General features: G+C 42.8%; 1 protein-coding gene across 4 annotated transcripts; it reads right to left on the reverse strand.

Annotated features, from left to right (window-relative positions):
* Positions 1–1,204: 1,204 nt before the first annotated feature.
* Positions 1,205–20,190, reverse strand: rp1l1b (rp1 like 1b). 4 transcript variants are annotated; one of them, XM_086189881.1, is made up of 5 exons: positions 20,037–20,190; positions 18,990–19,065; positions 17,402–17,993; positions 14,280–14,445; positions 1,205–14,059 (listed from the first exon to the last, which is right to left on the reverse strand). In XM_086189881.1, exons 3-5 carry the CDS (start codon positions 17,873–17,875, stop codon positions 2,076–2,078), a joined length of 12,624 nt encoding a protein of 4,207 aa, XP_086046007.1. In that variant the 5' UTR covers positions 17,876–17,993; positions 18,990–19,065; positions 20,037–20,190; the 3' UTR covers positions 1,205–2,075. The 4 variants fall into 4 exon arrangements, with proteins under 4 accessions (XP_086046007.1, XP_086046006.1, XP_086046009.1 ...); XM_086189880.1 differs by having other exon boundaries at positions 17,402–18,047; XM_086189883.1 differs by having other exon boundaries at positions 18,990–19,040; positions 20,037–20,181.
* Positions 20,191–26,331: the final 6,141 nt, after the last annotated feature.

The following is a 26,331-nucleotide window of genomic DNA, read 5'->3' on the forward strand; positions in this document are numbered from 1 at the left end:
ACAATTTGATGTATTTATTTCAATGAAAGAAAAGTCAAGAAGAGCTACAAGATTTAATTCACATTCCCATTCAAGTTAAGGAGGGTTAAACCCGAAGTGAAGGGGCTGGCCTGGCGGAAGCTTCTACCATGCTTGACCTATTGGCTGCGCAATACGGAAACTCTTTTTTTGACTTACATCACCAGTGAGTAACTTTAATTGGAACGAATGAGGTCCTGCCTACAGACCTGTATTGGGGTCTCTTTATAAATGCTATAAACCTTAAGTTTTTCTTATTTTATGTAATTTTATTTTCACTTTATTTTCTATCTACCCCCCCCCCCCCCCCCCCCACACACACACACACACACACTTTGCCACTGATGTTTATCTCCTCCGTTTAGGACAACATAAGCTGTGCATTTTTACCTCTGGGATGTTAGAAGTGTTGTGTTGTAGCATGCTGGGATCCCATGCAGTAAGAGGGATTTCAGCAGTTACATGACACGTTCTGGTCTCCGTAAGAAAGCTTGAGAAGATTGGCCCGCACCTCGCTGTGGTGTTACGCAGTCAATCAGGGTGACACCAATTACGTATGTCACGTGCACACAGGAGACTGCAACTGGAAACTCTGAGAAAGGCACATCCATCAGCTCTGTGTAATGGGGCCTGCTGTAGAGGGACGATTAAATCTCAGCATACAGCCTCAATTCACCACACCGTGATAGATATGTATGGCATATCTATTACGTTTTCCAATTATCTTCAGATGGTACGGTACATTTTGCAAGTAAATGGCTTTAGCCTAATTTCTTAGTCTCAAAATATAAGAGCAAATTGTCAATTTATCTGAGCAAATATTGAATTTCTGTATTTCATGGGACATGTCAGAGAAATGGTGCTGTTAGAAATTTAGGAAAAGAATAGAAATAATTCAAACAAGGCCGTACATCGTGTAATCTTATCTTATGTAAACATTTGTCAGTGCAGTATCAGAAAATATACAAGAAATTGATTTAAAAGTCTACAACATGAAGTCACACAAAAGTAACTATACTTAATACTTAAATACTTTACACTACAACCTGTGTGAAAATAGCAGTAGTCATTTCCTTTTGCAGACATTTTTTTTTTCAAAATTCAAATTCTCTCCTCTTACATGTAAATTAAAATAGAGTTTGATCATAAATGTCAGCAGAACAAACTGATGTATGTGTGAATTATGAACAACAAAAACATCTTTAAAGTGCATTTATATTTTATTTCAGAGACAGTAAGTGCAGTTGTACATTCAGCAAAGGTAAAGACCTCTGTGCCACAGAGATTCATGCAGCTTCTTGCTGATGAACACTTGAATGGTCTACACTGCAGAACAATAGGAGTCTGTCTTGATGCATAAAACCTTTTCATAAATGTTGCTACTTTGTAAAGAGCTTAGCTGATTATTTTGTATGTTTATCTGCTGTCCATACGTGTCATCCTGCGGTTACCTCGTGATGAAACTTATCATCCAGTTTGCTTCTCTGGATCCTGCAATCAAATATTTTCAAGCATTCAAAGTGAATAAGAACAGTATCTTCCAAAATGTTACCATATAAACTAGAAAAAAAAATATATATATATATAGCAATTTTGGATCCGGTAGTCCAAAACGTTTGATTAATAGATTTAAGATATATTTAAACCTGCAAAAATAATGATCAGGACAAATCATTTAAATATAGTACAGTCTGCTAAAGGTGCACATGACATTGAATTACTGCAAAGCAGACTTAATCATCAGTTCCATGTTTGTCTGAAGATCAAACTTGCAGTAGGCAACATGAAACAAATATCCTAACGCTCATTTTGAATCAAAATAAATGTAATTCTTTACATCCTAGATACAGTACAATATATTCCCTGCTACTGACTCTGCAGTAGTTGTGTATCCTCTTGAGGACTGCACTTAATCAAGTAATAACCAGAATGACTTCACACTGCTCACAGCTCGTAGCATCAGTAATAGCTGCCTTTGACCTCTCCTGTTGAAGACTGCATCTCGTCCTCCGTCTTTAATTTTTTTCTCAACTTTGGCAGTCTCACACTCAAGCTCACTAACTCAAACTTTCTTTGTTTATATCAGTGTCTGAATCCTCAACATCTGCATAAACCCCGTCCTCGGATTCGGCGCTCACTTTCTTCAGAGAGTCAACTGGGACTAATTTTGTCTCCTCAGTTTTTGAATCAGCTGTCTCTTGATGGTCTGCCTCGCTGGAGACAAAATCTCCGTCGGTTTCGTCCTCCGGTTCGTCTGAATCTGCCTCGTCTTCTCCATCAGCTGATTCGCCACTCCAGTCTTTTTTGGACGTCTCAGTTTCTTCTCTCTCTCTTTCAGATGATTCGATCTTGTCTTCATTGTTCTCTTGACTTCCATTTGGGTTGTTAACCCTTTCACATTCTTCTCCGTCTTCACACTCGTCATTGTTCTCTGATATGTCCTCTACTATGGCATCATTTTCTGCCTTCAGTTCCACAACATCATCCTGCCCTTCCGTCTCATCATCTGCCTCGTTCTCCTCAGGCTCTTCCCCATCACTCTGGCACTCGGTGGACTCTTTGGATTTACTCTCGTCATCACCAGATTCATCTTCTGTGTTAGCATCTCTGACTTCCTCATCTTCTGCTTCAGCTTCCTCTCCAGTTTTCTCACTCCCTGCCTCATCAGGTTCTCCAGATTTGTCCCCTCTTTGTTCTTCGGACTCATCCCCCGTCATCGCATCCTCTGTGCAGTCTTCACCTGGTTCTCCTGACTCCCTTGCAGGTTCCTCGTCTTGGTTTTCCTGTGGTCGGGTATGATCATGCTCCTTTTCTTCATCTTCAGTGGCACTACAGTCTGCAGATTGTGTCTCATGAACTTCTTCTCTCCGTGATCCGTCTTCAGCGGTGGATAGTTCATGTTCTTGCTCGTTTGAAGGGTCGTTTTCATCTGTGGCTTCTTTTTCTTCCTCCGCCGTGTCATCATCACCTGCTTCTGAGGGTTCTCCTCCTGATTCTCTCTCGTCTGTTGCGGTATCCTCTTCTTCTGCGTTGTTAGCCGATTCATTTTCATCTGCGGCTGATTTCTCGTCATCTCCCTCTGATTCATTTGCACCGTCTTCTTTAGCAGACTCCTGATCAGTTTGTCCCTTACTTTCTTCTACCTCCTCTTCATTTGCGTCATTGTTAGCTTCACCGATGTCCTGTTGATTTTCTGTGGTAGAAACTTCCTCTAGAGTCTCCTCATCCTCATCTGTGATCTCTTTTTCAACAGAGGCATCAGACGTTCCTTCTTCAGCTGCCTCTTTACATACAGATTCACCCTCCTCCTCCTCTTCTTCTCCAGCTTCATCATCATCATCATCTGTGTTTTCCGCAGAGTCGCTGTGGTTACTGGCAGCAGCCTCCTCCAAAGTCCCTACTTCTTCAACCTGCTGTATATCAGATTCCTGCTCATCTTCTGCTGCAGTTTCATCATTTCCGTCATCAGCTGCGGTGACCTCAGGTGACTCCTTCCCTTCAGCTGGTTCCCTCTCATCAGTCTCCTCTCCACTTGTTGCCAGAATGTCTTCTTCCTCAACTTTGTCAGCTTCGTGTTCAATCACAGCTGCAGTTTCAGCCTCTTCGGCTGTTTCGTTATCGCCGGATTCATCTTCGTTTTTTTCATCATTTTCTGCAGTTTCATCTTCATCACTTGTGGCTACAGTCTTATCTCCTTCATCGGCCGTCCCTGATTCTACAGCTTCATCTTTGTCAGTTTCATTTGGACTCGTGACCGCCATGTCAGACTCTTCAGCTATGTCATTATTCCCGTCGTCATTTTCTTGTGTAACCGAATCTTTTTCTACAGCATTCTCATCCTCAGTTTCTCCTGCTTCGTCGTTTTCTGAAGGTTTATCTTCATCGCTGGTGGCTGCAGTCTCATCTCCGTCCATTCCTGATTCTGCTGGGTCATCTTTCTCAGATTCCTCTTGACCTGGGGCTGCTTTGTCACACCCTTCAGCTGTGTCATCATCTCCTCCCTCCTCGTCTTGTGTGACAGCGACATTTTCATCTTCAGTTTCATCTGCTTGTTCCTTTTCTGCAATTTCATCTTCATCGCTCGCGGCTGCAGTCTCATCTCCATCAGTAACGATCTCCGACTCTGCAGGTTCATTGGAGCTAGTGGCTGCCACGTCTGACGCTTCGGCTGTGGCGCTATTTTCATCTTCATGTGTTTCAGAAATTTCCTTTTCTACAGTATTTTCTGCTTCATCATTTTCTGCGGTTTTATCTTCATCACTTGTGACAGCAGATTCATCTTTCTCATCTTGACTTGTGGCTGTTATGTCTTCAGCCTTTGTGGCTTCACCAGACTCCTCATTTCCTTCATCTTCACTCGCTACATCCATACTCTCAGTTGTCACCTCCTCTCCTGGTTCCTTCTCATCGCCACTGGTGGCCAGAATCTCTTCCGAAGCTTCATCTTCAGCTTCACATTCGCTCACACCTGCCACATCATCCTCCTCAGCTTCAGCTTCATCTTCAGATTTTCCCGCTTGATCATGTTCTCCAGTTACTTCATCATCGCTTGCGGCTGCCACGTCAGACCCTTCAGTATTGCCGACGTCACTAGGCTCCTCGGGGGATTCATCTTCACCCGTTCCTTCTTTTAAAGCATCTTTAGTTGTTGTTGCTTCTGTTGCTTCCTTCTCATCTGACTCATCTGCACTTGTGGCCAGAGCCTCTACTTCCACAGCTTCATCTCCATCATCTTCATGTTCAGTCACAGCTGCTTCATCACCTTCGTCTGCTGTGTTGTTATCTCCAGCTTCACTTTCTCCTGCAGCATTATCATCGTCAGCTTCCTCTGCTTTATCAGTCTCTGTGGCTTCATCTTCATCACTTGCTGGAGTCTCATCTTCGTCAGATTCCGCTTGACTAGCGGCTGCTACGTCAGACTCCCCGGCAGAGTCATTTTTTCCTGCCTCATCTTTTTCATCCTCGGTTTCTCCCACTTCAATATTTTCTGAATCTTCATCACATGAGGCTGCTTCCACAGGATCATCAGTGGCTGCCATGTCAGACTCTTCAGCGTTGGTGGCCTCTTCAGGCTCCTCCTCTGATTCTCCTTCATCTGAGACATCCATGTCTTTTCCTAAACCTGGCGCTGCTGCACTGTCATCTTCACCAGTGGCACAGCTCTCTTCCTCATCCTCATCATCAACTGCAGCGGTTTCTTCAGCTGCACTTTCATCTTCAGGAGTCTCTTCTTTTGATTCGTCTTCACCTGTGACTACAATGTCATCGTCGGCTGTGGTTGCGTCAGGCTCTTCATCATCAGCTGTTTCGTCCTCATCCCCTTTGTCACGTCCATGCTCAGTCATTAAGGTCTCTTCCTTAGCAGCCTCCTCCTTTGAGTCATCCTCACTTGCAGCAGCCATCTCATCTTCGTGTGTTGCTTCTCCATCAGTTTTTTTTGACACTTCATCACCATCTGCCAACTCATCTGCACTCGTGGCAGGAATCTCCTCCTCCTCCTCAACTGTTCTTTCTTCCTCACACTCATTATTCTCAGATTCAAGCTGGCTTGCAGTCTCTTCTGACACATTTTCATCTTCGGCTGCCGTGGTTTCCTGAAGTTCTTCTTCGCTTGTGACAGCAAGCTCTTTTTCCACTTCAAGCTCATCTTCAGTTGGTTCTTTTGAGGATTCATTCGCTGTTTCATCATTCTCATCTGCGGACTCATCTTCTACGCCGGTGGCAGGAATTTCTTCCTCATTATCAACCACCTCAGCCTCCGCGTCTTCTTCTTTGTCAGATTCATCTTCCTCCTCTTTTCCCATTCCAACTACTTGCACAGCTTCCTCCGTGTCTGATGGCCGTTCATCCTCATCCTCTGCTGCAACAGCCTCTTCATCCAATATATCTCCACCCTCATCCTCCTCTTCTTCAGCAGTTGCTGCTTCAGCTTCTTCAGCCATGCTTATGTCGGCATTTTCATCCTCCTTTTCATCATTATTTTCAATATCAGTTTCATCTTTAAGAGGAGATTCTTCAGCCCTTCTCCCGGCCATCTCGGCGTCCACTACTTCTGCTTCATCTACCTCTTTTTCCAAAGCGTCGACTGCCAAGCCATCTTCAGCATCACGGGGTACTTCAAACCCTTCCATTTCTCTTAGAGCTTTGTCAATAACGTCATCTACAAATGATTCTGCTGCTTTTGTTTCTGTATCATTTTGGGACTGAGATGTTGCCCCCGTAGGCTCGTCACTCTTCTCTAGAATACTGTTCAGGTCGGTTTGAACAGGTGAGAGATTTGTGTTTTCTGCAGGAAGCGGAGGCTGAGTTGCTGCATCTTTCTGAATGCACGTTTCACACGGACAGTCGTCGTTGATTTCACTGCGTTGGTCACTGTAAGATGTACCTGTTGCTGAATCCTCACTTTTCTCAGCCTGCGCATCAGCTGACTGTTGGAGCATGATCCGCAGCCTCCGTCTCCTCTCATCTGTTTGTGCCGTTGAAGGACGGGACATTGCTTCTTGGGGGGGTCTCGGCAGGCCTGCTATACTTTTCATTTTCCTCAGTTCTCGGTCGATACTTTTTTGGATTCTTTTTTGCACTTCATTTTTCAGTTCATTTGTCAACATGTCCAGCTGTTCATTATCATCCAAATTCCAGCGGATTTTGAACTCGCTCATTGCATTGATGTAATGCAACATGAACTGCTTTTCTATTTTGGTTAATAAAGTTAAGACCCAAACAGGATCCGTTTCTGGAGGAACCCTTTTACTGAACTGTGTAGTCTCAGAACTTGTGTCCTCTTGACATTCTGTTTCAGCTTCCTCTGGAAGCTTTTGGCCACTATTTCCTGAGCTCTTGTTTGAAGATGGTGGGGTTTCAGATAGTTCTCTCGGACTGTCATTACTTCGAATGGTCTCATCTGTTGCCAGATCATCTCCATTTTGTTTTTCCTCATTCATTACTCCGTCCTGTCTCTCATCTGTCCACTGAGCATCTGTTTCTGCCTCGTGATTTTCCTCTGCTTTACTTACAGTGTCTGTAGCAGTTTGGGGTTGAGACCCATTGACACCATCACTGCTCTTCCCTGAACCTGTGGAGCCGCTGTTGACGTCAACGCCAGAGGATGACGTGTGATTGAATTCACCATTCACAGAACGGCAATCATCTTTTCGTAAGGCATGCTCATTTTCTTGAGGCTTGCAAAGCCAAAGAGATTGAAGAATGTTCATCAGCTTTAAGTATCTTTCATCTTTTTCATTTGCATTTTTGGGATCATGGTCTATCAGCTGCAACTTCACAAGGCAGTCCAGAAGACCTTTGGCTGAAGAGCTCAGTTTCCTTCCGTACACTGGAGAAACTTCTGGTAAACTGTTACATCGGTCAAGTTTTGGATTAAGAAGTACTTTCATTACCTGTACAGACGAGTGAAACATTTTTGCATTTTCATCTCTCTCAGTGGAGGAATTATCTGGGTTTGGTCCCTCTGTGGTTGTTTGGCATTCGTTTGTAGGAATACTGTTCCCAGTTCCATCATGTGAGTCTTTTAAATCCTCATTGTTTTCATCGCTCTTAATTCCCTCCACTGTACTGCCTGTTTTTTGTCCATTACAGTTTTCGGTTAGCTCCTCCACATCGTACAGCTCAGTTTCAGCTGGTATTGTTTTCAGCCATTCATTCACCACCTCAGTGGGTGATGCATTAGGAAGGTTAGATGGAACCAGCCCTAAGTTCTTTTGGCTTTTGCTGCTTTTGTTGTTGTCAGTGTCACTCTGGCCATCGTCAGCAGTTTCGACTGGACCGTTTGTTAACCTGTTCGCCATATCTTCAGTCGCCGGAGTCTCACACGTCTCCTTGACAACATCTGAACAAGAGAGGGATTGCGATAAATCGGTTTCCTTTGAGTCAGCACGAGAAATCGCGGGTTTATTTCCTTTTGGTTGCTGTGAATCTTGGTTTTCATTTTGCAACTTAATCTCTTCCTCTGGGTTAACTACAGTTACTAGGGAAACAACAGTCTCCTGTTTATTATCTGCATCCTCATTAGCTTTTTTGGATTTACGAGATCTCATGGACACGTTTGACTTGACTGTCAAAGAACTTTGTGGTCGCCCTTCACTTTTTGCTCCTTTAACCTCAGACGCTGACGTCTTTTTTGAGCGTGCTGACGATTTGGACCTAGATGACATCACTGTTGATGATCGGTCTTCAACTGCCACAGCAGGAACCTCAGACCGATCAGTTTGATTTGATTTAGCTGACACAGAGCCTTCTGTTAGCTCCTCCTCTTCGTTATCCGCAGTAACATCGGATCGTTTTGATCTTGCTGACTTGGTTGACTTTAATGACACGACACTTGGTGTTCTTTCAGATTTCTCTTGGCCGTTCCCATCAGAGGTTTGAGGTTGCTTAATTGATTTGGCTGACTTGTGCGATTTTTCTGACGTTTCTTCACAATGCTCAGCATGCTCACTAGAAGCAGTCCTGGACATGGTGGACTTGGCGGTTCTTGCTGACGCGTTTGATTTTACTGACAGAACACTTGGGGTCCTCTTCGATCCTGTAGGACTTTCAGCTGTCTGTTCAGAAGCGTTGGACGTCCTTGATTTTCGAGAGATCGCTGACTTTGAGGATTCTACTGTCATAACACTTGGAGTTCTCTTCTCAGTTTCTTCACACTCAGAGGTATCGTCTTCAACGCTTTCATTCTGAGGATGTTGAGAGGATTTTGTTGACGACACGGCTGACTTCGCTGATCTGGCAGACATAGAGCTCACGACTCTCTCCTCAGGATTTTCACTGTGATTGTCTTCAGCAGGAACCTGACTGGCTTTTGATTTCCCTGATATTGCTGTAGAGCTGGACTTGACAGAGGAACTACTCTGCGCTCGCTCCATAATCTCCTCTTGTTTATCTTCACTGGGAGCATTGGAGGATTTGGACTTACTGGACTTTGCAGAAATATTTGAGCGGGCTGATCTGGCAGATCTGGTTGATTTAGCTGACAGAGTGCTTGGCGATCTCTGGCTGGCTGTTTCCTCACAATTAGCGGCGTTTTCCTCTGAAAGAACCTCAAAAGCTGTTGTACTATTCGATTTGACTGACGCATTACTTGCCGATCTCTCCGTCCTGGAAGTTTTCGACCTGGTTGATCTTACACTTGGTGCTCGTTCTTCTGTTTCCTCCCCAACTGCAGGAATTTCCTCAGAAGTCATGTCTGATTTGACCGATGTAGCTGACATGCAACTCGGTGCTCTCTCCTCAGCGCCTGCTTCGCCTGAATTGGATTTCTGAGAGGACGCGTTTGACTTTGTAGATGTGTCTGACGCAACACTTTCTGATGTCTCGACAGTTTTGTCATGCTCTGTAATATTTTCTTCGGCTGATACATCTTTCACCTGTCCAGCTGTGCTCTCCAAGCCTTCCTCAGCTGGGACATCGGCAGAACAGTTAGACTGTCCTGATCTTGCAGACTCTCTCCCTTCATTTTCCGTTTCAGCAATTTCAGCGCTGTGTTCAGAAGTCACGTCGGAAGTGTTTGATATCTTTGACTTTTCAGAAACATTAGATTTTGCAGATTTTGTAGATTTGATCGACATACTGCTTGAAGCTCTTTCCAGGTGATCTTCAGCGAGGACATGTGAGACTTTTGATTTATTTGACTTTGCAGAAATAGCCGACTTTGCAGATTTAGCAGACATAACACTTTCCGCTCTACTGGATGTTTCTTCCTCATCGTTTCTCTCCTCGGGAGTCTCAGAAGGAACCTCCGACACGTTTGATTTTTTAGATGCTGTAGAGGCATGTGACTTCGGTCTGGTGAGTTTTTCTTCATGAGGAGCTTCAGCTGAGTGTCTTGACCGACTTGATCTTGCTGAGATGTTTGATTTGACTGAATGAACCGACCTTGAACTCGCTGATCTGGTGTCAGTGTCCTCTTCAGCAGCGAGATCTTTTATTGCCTCAGACGACACTGAAACATTTGATTTAGCTGATTTGACTGACGTGACAGACCGGCTGCTCGGAGCTCTCTCTTCATCTTCCTCATGATCAGACATGTTTTCATCAGCTGGGCGCTCAAGCGCTTTAGACTTAGAAGATTTTGTAGAAGTAACCGACTTTCCAGTTTTTGCCGACATGGCGCTCTCTGCTCTCTCGTCACTTTGCTTTCCGCCATCTCCTTCATCCACAATGTCAGGACACTTTTCTGTAGCATTTGATTTGATCGATTTTGTAGAAACATGTGACTTTGTCGATTTTCTCGACGAAGCACTGGGTGCTCTTTCTGCAGACTTTATAGATATTACAGATTTAGCCGACGTGACGCTAGGGGCTCTTTCCTCAGTCTGGTCTTTGTCAGAGCACTCGGAGATGTCTGTCACTGGAACATCAGCCGAACATTTAGATCTTTGTGAAATGCTGGACTTAACGGAATGGATTGACATTGAGCTCATTGACCTCCCGTCGCTCTCTTCTCCTCCTTCCCCAGTGATGTCATCAACACCGTCTTCTAAAGGAGCATCAGATCTTTTTGATATTTTCGAAACATTTGTTTTCCCTGATTTTTCTGATCTGATGGACGTATTACTTGGAGCTCTGTCTTCCTCCACACCATCGTTTGATTTGATAGATTGTACAGAAACATGTGATGCTGTTGATTTTCTTGACGAAGCACTAGGCGCCCTTTCTGCAGACTTTATGGATATTTCAGAAACATGCGTCTTTGCTGATTTAGCTGACGTGACGCTCGGGGCTCTTTCTTCAGTCTGGTCTTTGTCAGAGCACTCGGAGATGTCTGTCACTGGAACATCAGCCGAACATTTAGATCTTTGTGAAATGCTGGACTTAACGGAATGGATTGACATTGAGCTCATTGACCTCCCGTCGCTCTCTTCTCCTCCTTCCCCAGTGATGTCATCAACACCGTCTTCTAAAGGAGCATCAGATCTTTTTGATATTTTCGAAACATTTGTTTTCCCCGATTTTTCTGATCTGATGGACGTATTACTTGGAGCTCTGTCTTCCTCCACACCATCGTTTGATTTGATAGATTGTACAGAAACATGTGATGCTGTTGATTTTCTTGACGAAGCACTAGGCGCCCTTTCTGCAGACTTTATGGATATTTCAGAAACATGCGTCTTTGCTGATTTAGCTGACGTGACGCTCGGGGCTCTTTCTTCAGTTTGGTCTTTGTCAGAGCACTCGGACACGTCTGTAGCTGGAACTTCAGCAGAACATTCTGTCTTTCTGGATCTCTGAGAAATACTGGACTTGACCGACTGGACTGACAATGAGCTCGCTGCTCTCCCTTCGCTCTCCTTTCCTCCCTCCTCGGTGATGTCAACACCATCTCCTAAGGGTACTTCAGATCTTTTTGAGATTGAAGAAACATTTGTTTTTGCTGATTTCCCTGATCTGACTGATAAGTTACTCGCAGCGCGCTCTTCCACCGCACCATCATGTGATTTTTCAGATTTCGTAGAGACATGAGTCTTGGCTGATTTAGATGACAAAGCGCTGGAGGCTCTCTCTGCAGACGTGATAGATACTTCAGAAACATGAGACCGGACTGATTTGTCTGACATGCTGCTGGCAGCTCTTTCTTCAGTTTGCTCGGATCCAGCATGGCAGCTTTCCTCAGCAAGAGCATTCGCTGAACATTTGGATGTATTTGAAATGTCTGACTTCACTGAGCACGCTGACATGGAGCTTACCGCTCTCTCCTCCGTCTCCTCCCCTGTCACGTTGTCTTCAGCGGCAGCTATTGATTTCTTAGATGACGCAGATTTGGCAGATCTAGTCGACATGTTGCTCGGAGCTCTTTCTACCTGCTGTGAAGTATTTCCTTCAGCTGAAATGAGACTGGACTTTGACACGTTTGATTTGGCAGAAACATTGGACCGTGCTGATTTGGCTGATTTCACTGACATTACACTAGGTCCCCTCTCTTCCTCGCGTTCTGTATTTTCTCTCTCCGAACACTTGGACTTGTGTGATTTTGAAGAAATGGCTGATTTATTTGACATGCTACTCGGAGATCTCGGGTTGATTTCTTGTTCTGTATCATCAGAGGCGTTTGATTTTGCAGATCTTGTCGATTCGGCAGATATTGCAGATGATTTTGACCTGACTGACTTGTCTGACATTGGACTAGATGACCGTGCCTCCGCTTCATCACAATTCTCCTCAACTGTAACACAGGGGGAGCTCGGCGTCTCTTCTACCTCCTCGTTTGTAATGTTTTCTCCCGTTTCGGAAGCGTTTGACTTGCTGCTCCCTGCTCTTTCTTCAGTTTGGTCATTTTCACTCTCACGGTTGTCAGCTTTGTTAGTGAGAATTTCAGAGTGAGATTTTGCAGAAATATTCGACTTTACTGATTTTACTGACATTGTGCTTGGTGGTCTCTCTTCAGTCACCTCTTCAGCCTCTGGGGTTTTTGAATTTCTAGACCTCAAAGATGCATTTGACTTGACCGATTTGATAGACACGGTACTTGGCGCTCTTTCCACAGTTTCCTCAGCTACATTTGAGTGAGTAGATATCGCTGAGGATTTTGATGACATGACACTAGCAACTCTCTCTTGATCTCCTCTGGCCTCAGTTTCTTCGTTGTCATCAGCCTCTTTTGACACAGGAGTATGTACACTCACAACAGATTTACCATCTGAATTCTGTTCCACTGCTTCTCCCGAGGTTCTTGACATTTTAGATGTTGAAGAAACATTTGACTTCTCTGACATTTGGCTTTGTGCTCTCTCTCCAGTTGCATTCTCTTCTGCTGGGTTTTGGACTTCTACAGATTCCTCTGCGTCCTTTTCCTCATCTGGAAGAGGAGAGACTCTAGATCTTTTGGATTTATTAGACAAGGAACTTAGTGCTCTTTCTTCATCAACATCCTCCTGTGATTTATGTTCAGCTTTTACTTCAGGCTTCACTGATTTTTCAGAATTACAAGATTGAACCGATGCTGGTCTGTTTTGTATTTCTTTGTCGTCGTGTACATCTTCAGCTTCAACCTCTAAGACATCTGGTTTGCATTTAGTTGAGGCATTTGAATGAACTGACATGGCACTTTTGGATCTCTTCTCCTCCTCGTCATCTTCAGGCTCTGCAGTTTCTTCATTTGACCGGACTGAGGTGTTTGATTTGATCGACATGGCACTGGACTCTCCTCTGCTCATCTCATCTGCCTCTCCACTTTCTACTCTTGCATCATCCTTAGGAGAACGAGCAGACGCTCCACAAACACAAGCGTACGACTTCTTTGATCTCCTCGACTTGCCGGAGTGCTTCGCCGTGACAGTTACTCTGTTTGTTGGACTTGAAGATGATTGCTCCTCTTCCTCTGGTCTACTTGAAGCACTTTGATCCTCATCATGCTCTGACATTTGAGGAGTGTTGGAATTGACTTGATCATTTGGGGAATTATCAACTGCACCGCAGATGTTCACTGAGCTGGTTTCACTCCTCACATTGCAAGATTCTTCAGCAACAGTCTGAGTCACACACGTCTCTGTGTACTCTTCGCTTGATCTAGTTTGGCCACATTTAACCACCATCTTCCTGGAGAGCACAGTGTGTGAGGATGCGCTTGAGCTGGAAGTCTGAATGCATCGACTCGCGCCTTGTGTTCCTGGGATGTTCTTCCAGAGGTCATACGTCTGGCAGTGACTACAGCAGTGAGGACAGTGAGGTCTTTGGTAGTGCCTAGTGATGTAAGCTTCATCCGGCTCACGAGCAGAGACGTGCTCACATTCTGAAAAACCTCTATCACCAACTTGTCCCTGGAGGAACTCGCAGTTTCGGCCTGTGCTCTTTCTTACTTCTGTCGACCAATGTAAGGTTTCATCATTTTGTAGCCGAAAGCGCACTTTCATTTTCATGGACAGACTGCCATCTTTATTGACTCGGACTAGTTTCTCAATATCATCATCCATCACTGCATCACTGGTGGGTGCGCAGAAGCCGGTGTTGTCAGGAGATTCAGTTCCATCTGGTAAGGACTTTTCAGAAGACTCTGAGTGTCTAGTAGATTCATTTCCAGCTCCCAGGCTGGGTTCTTGGTTAGCCATCACAACAGGAAAAAAAGGCAAAAACAGAGGACAAAAGTACACTCATTTAAATACAACTAAAAGGCACAATACTTTTCTTGCTGTACCAGCAAAGGTATTGTTAATTAAAATCTGATTTATAACGTGACTAATTGAATTACTGCAGTTTTAAAGCAAACTATATTGTATTAATGAAATTTTTAAATGTCAGACATTAGTTCCTCCTACCTTCTTGTCCTCGGGGGCAGCCAGCAGAGTGAGCCTTCAAGTTCAGCTTTGGAAGTTTGTCATCAGATATTTTCCGTAGTTTCTCCAGGATGGAGGGATGTGAAGGCTCACGTCCCACACAGACCAGAACACTGGGGCAGTGCATGAGACCGTGAACACTTTCAATCTGAAACAAAGCAGAAATGTAGTTGTTTTTAGAAACATAATTAAGAAGCGTGTGGATTAAGAAAAAAAATTAATACCATTTGGATGCACAGGACATGCAATGATTTAGATATATACGGGTAAATATCATAAAACGGACAACGGTCTGTCATAGAACAGTCAGATTTGGAGAGGTCATGAGAAAAGGAGCGATGGATCAGTGTCAAATTTTTAAGCGGCATGATTTTTAATGTTCCCCTTTTCTTTTCCTCCAAGGCCTTACTGCAACACTGGCGGTTTGGAGTAGCACTGGCAGTTGAACGGTGTATTACATTCCAGAGGTGGGACTGAATCATTGTTTTGCATGTTCCAAGTAAGTCTTCTGAGTTAAGTCAAAAGTCTGAAGCTTTGAGTTTGTGTCCTAAACAACCTACTTTCCTAGCATTTAGTCAAACTCAGCATGTCAGACAAAATACCCCTGAATAAACCTGAATTCAATTTTAAGCAGTTAAAACCAAAGCAGCAATTTATTTATTTTCAATGGAATCAAATCTTATTATTCAAACGATTGATCCAAAGAAGAGCAGTCAGTGAAACCCACTTCATTTTATACTGTAAATTCTTTTCGTGGCATCATTTTTATACATTTCGTTCAAATCGCATGTCCAAGCTAGAGTAGGGGCAAAACACACATGAAGGTAAAGATGATTTCAATCCGCACATAGTTCGTAATCAAAAGAACCCTCTTTGTGGGTCGGTCTATGCAACTGAGTGCTTTAAATCCCTTTGCAAGAGGGCGGAGAGTTGAGCAGTGAGTCAAGACAAGATAAATATCCTAATCTGGGATGATCTCCGATAAACTCCACCAGATGACGGTGCAGTCCTTGTGAACTGCCATTGTCACTTGTGCTGCTGGAGCTGAGGGTATTGCTCAGCAGAATCGCAATCTTGATTGAGTCCTTGTAGACACAATGAACACACAGTTTTTTTGGCATTGGAAGCCGTTATGTATTTTTTTGCTACAGGACATTTCCTGCTCCTAATATGTAAATCTATATTTAGGGATGCGCTGAACCTGGGCCGCTACCGGCAGCTGATGAACGTAGCGCTATTTCTTTTTACCACTGAACACTGTCACTGCAAATATTTTGTCTTTTTTTTTTTTTTTTGTCTGACACTGTTTTGGAAAGAGCACAAATTCAATCATAGAATCTTAAAGTTATCTGTGGATGCTCAATCCCTCATCGGTCCACAGAAGCACATGGGTACGGGCCAGCAGCCGTAGCGCTTTAGACTCTTGATACTCCAAGAAGTGTGACTTAAAACATCATATATTTAACTCACAGAAATAGCCTGAATTGCTGAATCTAATCCTGCAGAAGAGGCAAGTGTAAATATAAGAAACCACCGTGTTTTTGTACTGAAAAACAACCATAACAGCTGCTGATAGCCCATGAAAACAACATCGCTGCAAGGGTTTTAACATTTTTACATTTCACAAGGGGCGCGTAAACTTTTCTTGCTACAAATTGATCCGACGTCCGTGTTATTCAGGAGGTCGTGTCATTTACTCCCGTCTCCTTTTAAATGTGCGTTTCTATTTTTTTGTGTGCAGCTGCTTTTTATACACTGAATCCTCAGAGAAAACAAAGTCTACAATATTGAGAGTTGCGTCGATCGTCTGTTGCTCAGTCGGTTTTGATGACGATGCAGTTCCGACTTTAAAATCCACGGCTGCTAAAGGCAGATGAATGGCTTCAGCCGCGGTCACACAACGCCCAGGTGAAGATAATTAATTGCCCCATAGAAGACACATTTCTGAGACTCCTCTTGTATCAAACCAGGAGAATAGAGATTTAATGTTGACCCGCTTCTCTGATCTCAAAAATAGCTCCGATGTGACCAAGATAAATGAAAGAGACGCACAACCTGAATGTGTGTGTGTGTGTGTGTGTGAGGGAATATCCCAGCATCATCCCCTGATGCACGCAGTCCGAATGTTTATCCTGCTTGACTTGAACGTAACAAACCACTCAGTGTAAACTGATATTGTGAGTACGTTTGTTGTATGAATGTAAAACATTTGCAAACCTGTATCTCCTTCTTTATACTGCTGGAAAAAAATAAAGCTCATCAAACCCAAATAAAACTGCTGAGACTCACCCTTTGGTGCCGTATTAAAGAATCTGTCAACGTAAGAGATGGCAAAAAGAAGGACAAATGATATTACCAAAAGAATATTTTAACAAAATTAAAATAATCAAGTTAAAAGAATAGATTGATTGAAATAAAATGATTTACTGGTAGCTTCATTAATACGGACATTTTATTTCATTTTACAACGCAAATATTCATAAATCCTACTCGAAAGCAAACTTCCTCTGAATCTTCTTTTTAAGCAGCTTTTTTGCTAATTGAAACGTCTCTGCCACTAACTTCCTCGGTGATGTAACAATTGTCTCGCTTTACACTTCAAGGCTGTTTCAACTTCTTCACGTCAAGTGTATCACTAACATCATGTAAAACTAAATTTGATGTTCTTTTAAAGATTTTTTTCTTTTTGAGACCATTAATATTATGTTAATATTGTGTTAAAGTTGTGTGGTTACACGTTGGATAGTTTCTTGACGTATCTTTGACATTGTGTGTTTCACATCAAGCAGCAACAGGTCAGATAGTTGATGACGTTCCCAGCAGGGTTCCAGTGGTTCCTGTCACTAGAGGCCTCTCTTTCACGCTGGTTGAAGAGCAACAAAAAAAAAACACTCAGAATAAGAGCGAAGCTCCGCTCACAGTAATACCGCTGTGTAATTCAGAATCATCCTTTCAATTCATTTGAATACAAAAGGAACTATTTGCTCGCTTTTCGCCCTGGAAATCAACAGTTTCCTGTACACAATGAAGGATGAAATGTCTCACTCAGCTCCGCTACTGCCGGATCAAATGTGAAACAAAGCACCAGATGTTCATGATCTTACCTTGCAGCCCTCCAGAGTGTACAACTTCCTGATGTGGTACTGCATGAGATCAGAAACTTCCTCTAAGAAAAGCCCAAAACTGCGTAGTCCCCTGCGGTGCAAGACGATGGTCTTCCTCAACGAGGGATCGCTGTTCTTCATCAGAACCACCCTCTTGTTGTGCCTGTGATGATGGATGTGCCGTTGGTGACCGGTGTGTGCCGCAGGATGCTCCTTTGGTCCGGCCGGCCTCCTGATAGCATACTGCTGCGGGTGATGGTAGTGGTGATACGGTGTATGAGCATCGCACAAAGGTAAAGCCTCCAGCGCCTGAGTGTGTCTATACTCGGAGCAAAGATAGCATTCGCCCGGATGTTCACGATGTCCCACCACACCATGTTGAGGGATACCGGGGAGGCTGCTGGTGTGATGCTTGTGGGAACCTTCGCCAGTGACGGTATTGAAGCACTGGAAGTTGCGTTTGTGGGAGGACATTTTAGGTTGCTGATGATAATCTCTCCACCCTGGAGGAAGATTAGCCTCAGCAGAACAGAGGAAGGCGGCAGGTCAGCTTGAGAACACAGTGAGGGAGCGTTGTCATGTTTCTCCAGCCCTGTTGAGAGGAAGATGTTTCACACCATGTCTGCATTGTTCCAACACGCCAAGGCTGAAAGAGACATTTAAAAAAAGAGGAGTGGAAATAGTGCCACTGTTACTATAGCAACCATGGCTTTGTGCATCTGGTGCAGAGTAAGAATGTCCCGAGCATGTATGAAAGCCTAAAGGAGCTTTACTTTTGGATCCAAGTCCAACCCACGACAGCGAAGTTTACGTCCATTGTAGCTTTTCCTGGAAACTCAGCATGGCTCCGTCCCCGGAGAAGCTTCTTCCCTGAAGTACTTAAGTCTAAAGTAGCACCTAAACATGTCTGATGAGCGCTGAGACTTGGGCGGCAATATTATGCGACATTTGCGCAACTTTCCAAATGCTGTCAAACCAAATCCATTTCTTACATTCGGTCATTCTGGGAGTGCCGAGTGACACTTTTAGCTAAACATTTTCTACTTGCGAATGTTGACAGTTGTTTCAAAGAACTGTTGCTGCTAGAGGATGGAGATAAGAACGGCACAATGTCGCTTAAAACACCACTAATACTGTTAGAGTTGGAAACAGAAGACGTGAACACGGTGGGATTTTCATACCGCCGGGATTCACAGTTGTCGCTTTTATTAATACAATACTTTTATCCGTAGATGTTTTGCCACTGAGATTATTTTGTGGGATGAGTTCAAAAACGAACAAACTGGCTTTGTCTTAACATTTCTAGAATTTTTTAAAAAATAGTTACACAAAGTGTGTGTGTGTGTGTGTGTGTGTATTATATGTTTATCTCTCCATGGTTTATCAGCTTTTAAATCATACACATCGTGACCCTTCATATTATAAAAGAGGATCTCCGTGGCTCTGGTTCTTACATATGTAAAGACTGCTGTGCAGATCAAAGAGTAAATGAAGGTAGGGATAATGAGGATGCCACCGCAAATAAATCCCCCCAAGTGACTTTAAATAACAAGCTTATGTCTTCTTGAGCAGTGAAAGTGGACATTACCTCAGCGCCTGTCACTGTCACTGAAGGAAATACATTCTGAGCCAGCCTGTCCTGCAACCAAGAATGCACGGATTACCTAAAACAGAAATAAAAAAAAAAAAAAAAAAAGCAGAAATATTTGCAATAAGCACAATTCATTCTCACGGAAACAATACTGGGAGGTAAAGATGATTGATTGTTGCCTGGTGGAGAGGGATACATGCTCACTATAAAAGGCAAATATAAATGCTTCAAATTTTGTGACTGGTAAAGTAGGCTAAGCTTGACTGACACTCATAAAGAACAGGTTTGGCTGTTGTTCACGTATTAGCAAGCAGCAAGTGTTTCCTCTGTTTTGGCACGGAAAAGCACTTGATTGCTTTAAATACTCCTGCGCTTCTATGCGGTCACATGTCGGTCAACTATAGAACCCACAGTGCCTCCGTACAATATAACAAGCAGGAACATACACTCCTTTTTCTAATCATTCCTTCTTCTGATGAAATTCAGACCTAAAACGCATCATTCTATTGCAACACACCGCGCTGTCACTATGTTTCTACGACTAACATTAAATGATAGTACACTAAAAACAACCACTGTGCCAATTAAATCAATGCTCAAAACAAGCTACAAGAATATTAGCTACAACTAAAGCTGACTATTAAAGCTATTATTCTACTTTGCAAACGTGCTGCTGCAAATGATGAGGCTGGTCCGTGGATTAGAGGTCTTTTTCTTTTTCTTTAGTCAACATGACCAGGAAACATATGTGGCCTTGGATCCCCAGAATAATGCTATTTATCCCTAAGGTGTCATGTTTCAGGTTCCTAAAAGAGTTCAAAGAAGGAAAATGAAAATGACATCCTGCATCCAGGCCAGGCTGAGTTCATAAACACATATTATTACACGCTTTCTTTGTGGGAATCATCAGTCCTGCGCCACAACACCTTCTGCAAGTGAATAACTAACAGCGGGTTTTTCCACTCCATTCAACAATGCAAACGACATTTAACTTGCAAGATACATTGCATTCCAGCCAAAACACTAACATACAGGTATACTCACGCGATTTAGAATCATAATCCAAAAGATAAAAGCACCAAGAACCAGAGCCAAAGCCAGAGAAGACGAGATGTAAACTCCCAAAGAAACGCAGAACCTCTTGCAAGGAGAGACAGAAGGAACCAGTTCAAAAGCCTCCCTCCAGAAGCGGGCTACCTGCTAATCACATACATGGGACGCTAAGGATAGAATGAAAAGCCTTGCTAATCACTTGGACTGAAATCTGCTGAGGCTTTGGACACATGACTTGCACATCACCTTTGCATAAAAGGAGTTGAACATACTTTTAGAAAGCCGATAACAGCTCAGGAGCCATTTATGAGCAGACATTTTATCAGCTACTTTGGTCTGCCAGTTATAGTCACGAGGCTGTAGTTTTCCCGACTGTCGTCCCAGACAAAACATCTTTGTTTGCCGGCCTATTAGTGGGTTCTATCTGATCCACATCCTAAATCTTGTTATTATGAAAGAGATTTCTTGTTATACTATCTTTAGATGACAATATAACAAGAAGCCAGACGATGGTTGCCTAATCATAAACACGTGGGGGAGTTTTTGTTCCTAAACTTAACTTTGAATGGTTGAGTCCAGTTTGTGTTTTACAACTTTAACTTAAACCACAATGTTTTTAATAAGCGTAACCTTTCTTTTTTGTTTGCCCAAGCTTAACCAAACCTTATCCATGCTGACACGTCATAAAATATAAATATTATCGTGAATTTCTGTGCAAGATGCTACTGTCAGTCAATGAACAATAAAGTTTTCAAAATGGTAAAACATTAAACACTGTCCAGAGTGCTTTGTCGCAGCTACCTAACTTTTGTTTGACGGATGCCGTGCCGCCTCCATCGTGTGACTTTTAAGAGGTGCTGGTCACGTCACGAGTTTCTATGAGATCAGGATTTTTTCGTTGGTATGTTTTTGTGTTTCAGCGGGGAACTCTTGAGTCACTAACTTTGCGAGGCAGTTGGTTTTGCACAAACCCGTGGTGCGGACCAGTTAGTGTCCTCTGAGGGGAAAGGGGTGTGGTTTCGGTGTAATTAGCAGGAAAACTGTTCAAGTCAATTGTGGCAGCTCCTGATGATGTTAGCGTAATGTAGCGTAGCATCACATACGTCAGGAGGAGGTTATGTGTCCTGATTGCTTCAGTAGCGCCTCCTCTGGTTGGTCGGGGCACCTGTTCAAGGACGGCCGACAACGACATACGTGGTTATCTGCTGTGCTCCCCAGAAAGACAAAGTTGGCATAGCAACGAGCAGGACATCTTACAAATACGAAAAAAAATTGGTTATGTACATTGAGGGGAGAAAAAAAGGGAAAAAGAGATTTAATTAAAAAAAATGCTCTTTTATCTCCTGTTACATTTAGCAGCTTGAATATTCATCAACTAACCTGAAAGAGTTAAGAGGCAAAGATCAGCGTTTGACTTACTTCACATTCAGCCTCTCAGACCCCCATTATCACCTCCACATTAAAGCATGGACACTTATAATACTGAACACGACAACAAACTGATGTCTCCAGGGTCAAATAATCATAAACAGGCAAAGACTACATATTTGTTCGTTCTCCAGTACACTGTGGTACTAATAAGTATGTGTGTGTGTGTGTGTGTGTGGGGGGGGGGGGCTAATTAGCCTGCAGCTGGTAGAGTCAACCCAAACTCAGTGACGTTACAGGGCATGTGGACCACTTCCCAGAATTGCATTTCTTTTACAGGTGACGGGCACAAGCACTATTTCAGACCTCTCACTCTCCTTGTCTGAATTTCACATGGGATCAGCTCACTCTTTTCAAGGACAAAGGAACTGCCACAGCATACATGAGACGGTGCCCTTATCAGAGGCTCACAGACGGCTCATATCCCTCCCTATGATGGTGAGAGTTTCAAGAAGTGCTTAATCACCGCAGCACCCACTCCTACGAAGCCTACACACACACACGGACACACACACACACACACACACACACACACACACACACACACACACACACACACACACACACACAGAGTGAGACTCCAGCTGCCATCTGTCTTGAGCCTTAAGGAGCTTGATGGGTCATCGTGGGGTGGAGCTGACCTGGCAGCGGGGGAAACTATCAGAAAGACCCCCTGTTGAGTCATAAAGACGAGTGACTCAACATTACTGCTGAGGATGTGGGCTTTTTTCTTCCTTCTGTAGGCTGTCCTTCGCGAGGGAAGTGCCTCCCCTTACTCCCTAGAACCAGCCATCACCATTTGCTGAGCAGAGATAATTAAAAATCTGTAAGATGAACAAAGCAACCCTGACCTCTCAAAGCTTAAAGGCACATTAAAGGAATTTCCAAGAACTTTTAGTCCACAATTAATTGAATTAAATATGATTAGCAGGACTCTGGACAGCTGTCCAGCCTTTACTGAGCAGATGCAGTTTGGCTTTCAGTGGGACATCCTGGAGCTCATCATACATGTGCGCTGATGCTCAGGCTTAGCACCCCCCCACCCCCCAGCCTCAACCCCCACCTGACCGCCTGGCTGCAGTTAAAATATCAGAGCTAATCAGTGTCCAACCTGTGGGGCTGCCTGATTTTACACCTCCATGAATGACTTTTAGCTAAAAAGAGAGACTTGCGGTTTTAAAAGTTGGCATGTTACGGTTAAATGGTACTCCACTTTTCCTAAATACTTCATTTTTGAAGGAAATGAATAACTAATACCAGGATTGTAGATTTTTAAAGAAACTATTAGAGAACTTATCAGCCGATTGGAGTGTTGTCAGGATGTCTAATAGAAATACAAACAGTCTCTTTCTTACACGTGAGGAATAACCTGCTGTCAACCTCATCCTAAAGTGAAAGTCCAGACAGGCTTTACCTCAGTTTGCTCTTTGACCTTTAGCGGTCACAGTGGGGATCACATCAAGGGAGTGCAAATATAGCAGAATAGCCTTACACTCTTAAGGGGGAAAATCCTCTACTACTTATAGGTCAGATTTACAAAAACCTCTGTAGAGTCCTGATTTAAATGTCCTGCTATATTTAGCCACTGGCACTTTGTCTTGATTTTTTTTTTTCTCTAAAAGTCGAGATGTGGGTGTTTATTTTTACCCAAACACTTTCAGACTTTCATAGGTGAAACAAAGTTATGATATACAAAAACGGCACGGCATATTTACATTTTCTTAAGTACATTCGTACTTGTTAGTGCATGTGTTTATTTGGTTCGTGTGTCAGTTTAACTTAGCTTTATTCTTTGCACATGCAATCATATTCAAACAATAAAGCTTGTGTTTGACTATTTATATGTGGATCATCAAACCGAACTTTAACCTTTAATTCAACTGGTAATGTAGATATTACATTTTTGCATCTGATTTTTTAGATTTTCTTGTATCAGAAGAGAAATTTGACGAAGGTTTAAAGATTATTGTTTTCATCAAATTTATGACGAATTAAAAGTCAATTAGAAGCATTCAGAGAATGCATTTCTCCATCAAGGAGATTCTGAAGATGTATCATATAAACATATAAAAGTCAATTCATAAATCTTGTCAGTTGCCAAAAATAGGTCTTCCATATCACCAGTACATGGCTAGTTGAAACGAGTCAGACTGTTTTACCAGTTTGGCCTCAAATAAGTTGCTGCTCAAGAAAAATGGACTTGTATTGTCAAATTTTTGGGGAAAATATGCTTATTTGCTATCCTTCCCAGACTCAGACAAGAACACTGAAACCCTTCTCAACCTAAGGGAGTGACTTATTGGTTAGCTTAGCAAAATTAATGGTAGTGGGTGGGCAGGTTAGCATACCTCTGTCAAAAACTCATCAATACCCTTTTCTCCAAAACAGTTATTTCCTGAATCAGTATAAGTTGGGAAATATAATTTTAGAATGATGTTACAGTGTGGTAGAACAAGACAAAAATGCTTTACTGACTGGGTGAAGTGATTTGACGCACACACGTCAACCAACAAAACCAAATATTTGTTGATGACTATAAGAGCAACTGCTAATCATGGCTGACTTTGTTTAGAGACGATGAGGAGCATTACAAATCAAGATCCTGAATCTGACCTATTTGTGGACTTTTTTAAAGAGGTATGCTAACACTTACTATCCACTGCCATGCATCATGCTAAGCTAACAAGTAGTCTCGATGGATCTCAGCTTCGTGGACGGCAAAACAAATGGGCACCTTCATTTAAGATACTTTTCCAAGAAGCAGGACTTCATATTTATTTACTGAATTAAAAAAGTAACCTTTGTATACTTGCGCTGGTCTCAGTGCATTTCCATACAAGTCCTCAACGTAATTCGAGCTCCTTGATCTTGACATGCTAGTGATGCTCACTGAAGAAAAACAAAATTGGCAATCCAGCTTTTGTGAATGTATAAATGTTTTCATCTAAACTTTTTAATCCTGTGGTTAAGCAGAAACCAGTTCATGAATGGCTAAACTTGGTGGATCGTGAAATTGTGATGCATACTGTGATATTTTGTAAAAGCCGAATGGAGCAGACTTGGGGGTGGAGTTGGAGTAGAGTGTGATGCAGCAAATGTAAGGTAAATTCATAACAATGCTGCATTGCTGGGAGGTTATTTTTAGAGAGGCGTATCCAGCGAGTCGAAATGTAAACTTACTTTTACCTCTTTTTTCTCATCAGTTGCGTGTAAGTTGGCTTCTTTTTTTATTGCAGTTGCATCTTTATTGAAAAAACATGAAGTGGTTACGTGACTGTAGCTGCCTTATTTGTTTATCAGTGCTTTCAGCCATTACTGCTCTTAAGTATTCTGCCATCTGCAATAAACACAGAGCGATACAGCTCATATCCTGTTTTGAACCTGTCAACATGGCACTTTGGTTGAAGTGTCTGAGCTCTGGGGACGACAGCGTGACTCATTTCCATCTGCTTCATTTTTGATGTTGAGTCTTTAAGGAAATGGGACGGAGCATCCAGCAGGAAGGGATTCCTTCAAGCTCAGACATTAACAACATCCCGAATGTCACACCCATAACGTAAGGTCGGGCGAATGGGAGTGAGCGTGGAAATGATGCCAGCGACCTGTTGTCAAGGTCACTCAGGAGCCGTCCTACCCTGAAACTCTTTAAGTGTAAACAGCCCACATCAAGGCAGAGGAAATGCTGTGAGTCACGACTGACGTATTGCAGAAGCTTGTTGTTCCCGTATGGAAGAACATCAGCAACGTTCTGCATGTTTGCTTCACTGTTTACCTGCTTAAAAAAAAAAAAAAAAATCCAACACTTTTTCGAACCCTTTTCAAAAACCTTTTAGTGACATGTCAGACACAGTGAAACACAGGGACATTTTGATTGGTCTAATGTTTTTAAGATGACATATTAAGAAAACTTGAAGTCGCCAGTCAAGGAGACTTTCTTCAGATGCTGTAAAGTTTCATAAAATGAAGTCCTGCGGGCTACGACTGACATGTTGCATTGAACAGATGTGAACTCTACACTTTCTTCTTGCTCATCTGATCTATAGATTTATTCAGTGCTGTTACGATTGATGCATTCAGTCCAAAATGGCCGCAGTACTGTTGGCAACCCCCCCCCCAAAAAAAACTTTGATTTGAGGCACGACGAGTTGAAACTGCGTGTTGTCCTCACTGTCATGTCTAAATTACTGCTTTCAACAAAGCCTGATTTCTTCAGCTGTATTTGCTACAACTAATATTTTGCTATTGTTGACCTACTTCTATCATCTCATATAAGACAGTCTATTCCTCTCATCATTTTAGTTTGCTTTCACACACGCACACACACACACACAAAATCATAATAATGATAAAATATCAATTAGTTGAATGTCTTTTTGAGTTTGGATGTTTCCTGTGGCTTACTGCTAATGTGTCACCGATAGGTAATTCCAGCGTCAGAGGGAAGGTCCACCACTTCAGATTTTGTCCTCGTAACGTTCACAGTCCTGAAAATCAGCCTGCGCAACATGCTTCTCAAGGCTTTAATCTCTCTTTAATCTGCTTCAAAGAAAACTGTCTTTTCATTTGTGATCTGATTTTGGAACGATGTCATCATCTTGCTTTTAGCACATACGATACTATGCGACAGGTGACTCGAACTCACAATACGTGGGAGCTGCTGGCTCTTGAGAGACATATTAGCGTGTTTATGTGCAATATAGCCAAGAAAGATCACCAAACATTAATATTAGCTTCCAAAATGCTTTTGTTCTGTCACTGACTTGCCTACCATACTGATCTTTTTAACTTCTTATTTAGCTTTTCGGTGGAAATGTGATTATAACAAATACAATGTTAATAAGCAGAAGGTGTGGGTGGA

This window comes from Aulostomus chinensis, chromosome 20, assembly GCF_037954235.1.
Source record: "Aulostomus chinensis isolate RoL2024-O1b breed Wild chromosome 20, RoL_Achi_v1.0, whole genome shotgun sequence".
Taxonomy (NCBI): Eukaryota; Metazoa; Chordata; class Actinopteri; order Syngnathiformes; family Aulostomidae; genus Aulostomus; species Aulostomus chinensis.

What these genes read in the sequence shown, in the direction of transcription:
- rp1l1b (XM_086189881.1), bottom strand. Translation starts at nt 17,875, where the DNA reads ATGTCCTCCCACAAACGCAACTTCCAGTGCTTCAATACCGTCACTGGC. An exon ending in ACACTCTGGAGGGCTGCAAG is followed by an intron (nt 14,446 to 17,401) that starts GTAAGATCATGA and finishes GCTTTGTTTCAG; the next exon opens with ATTGAAAGTGTTCACGGTCT. An exon ending in CTGCCCCCGAGGACAAGAAG is followed by an intron (nt 14,060 to 14,279) that starts GTAGGAGGAACT and finishes TGGCTAACCAAG; the next exon opens with AACCCAGCCTGGGAGCTGGA.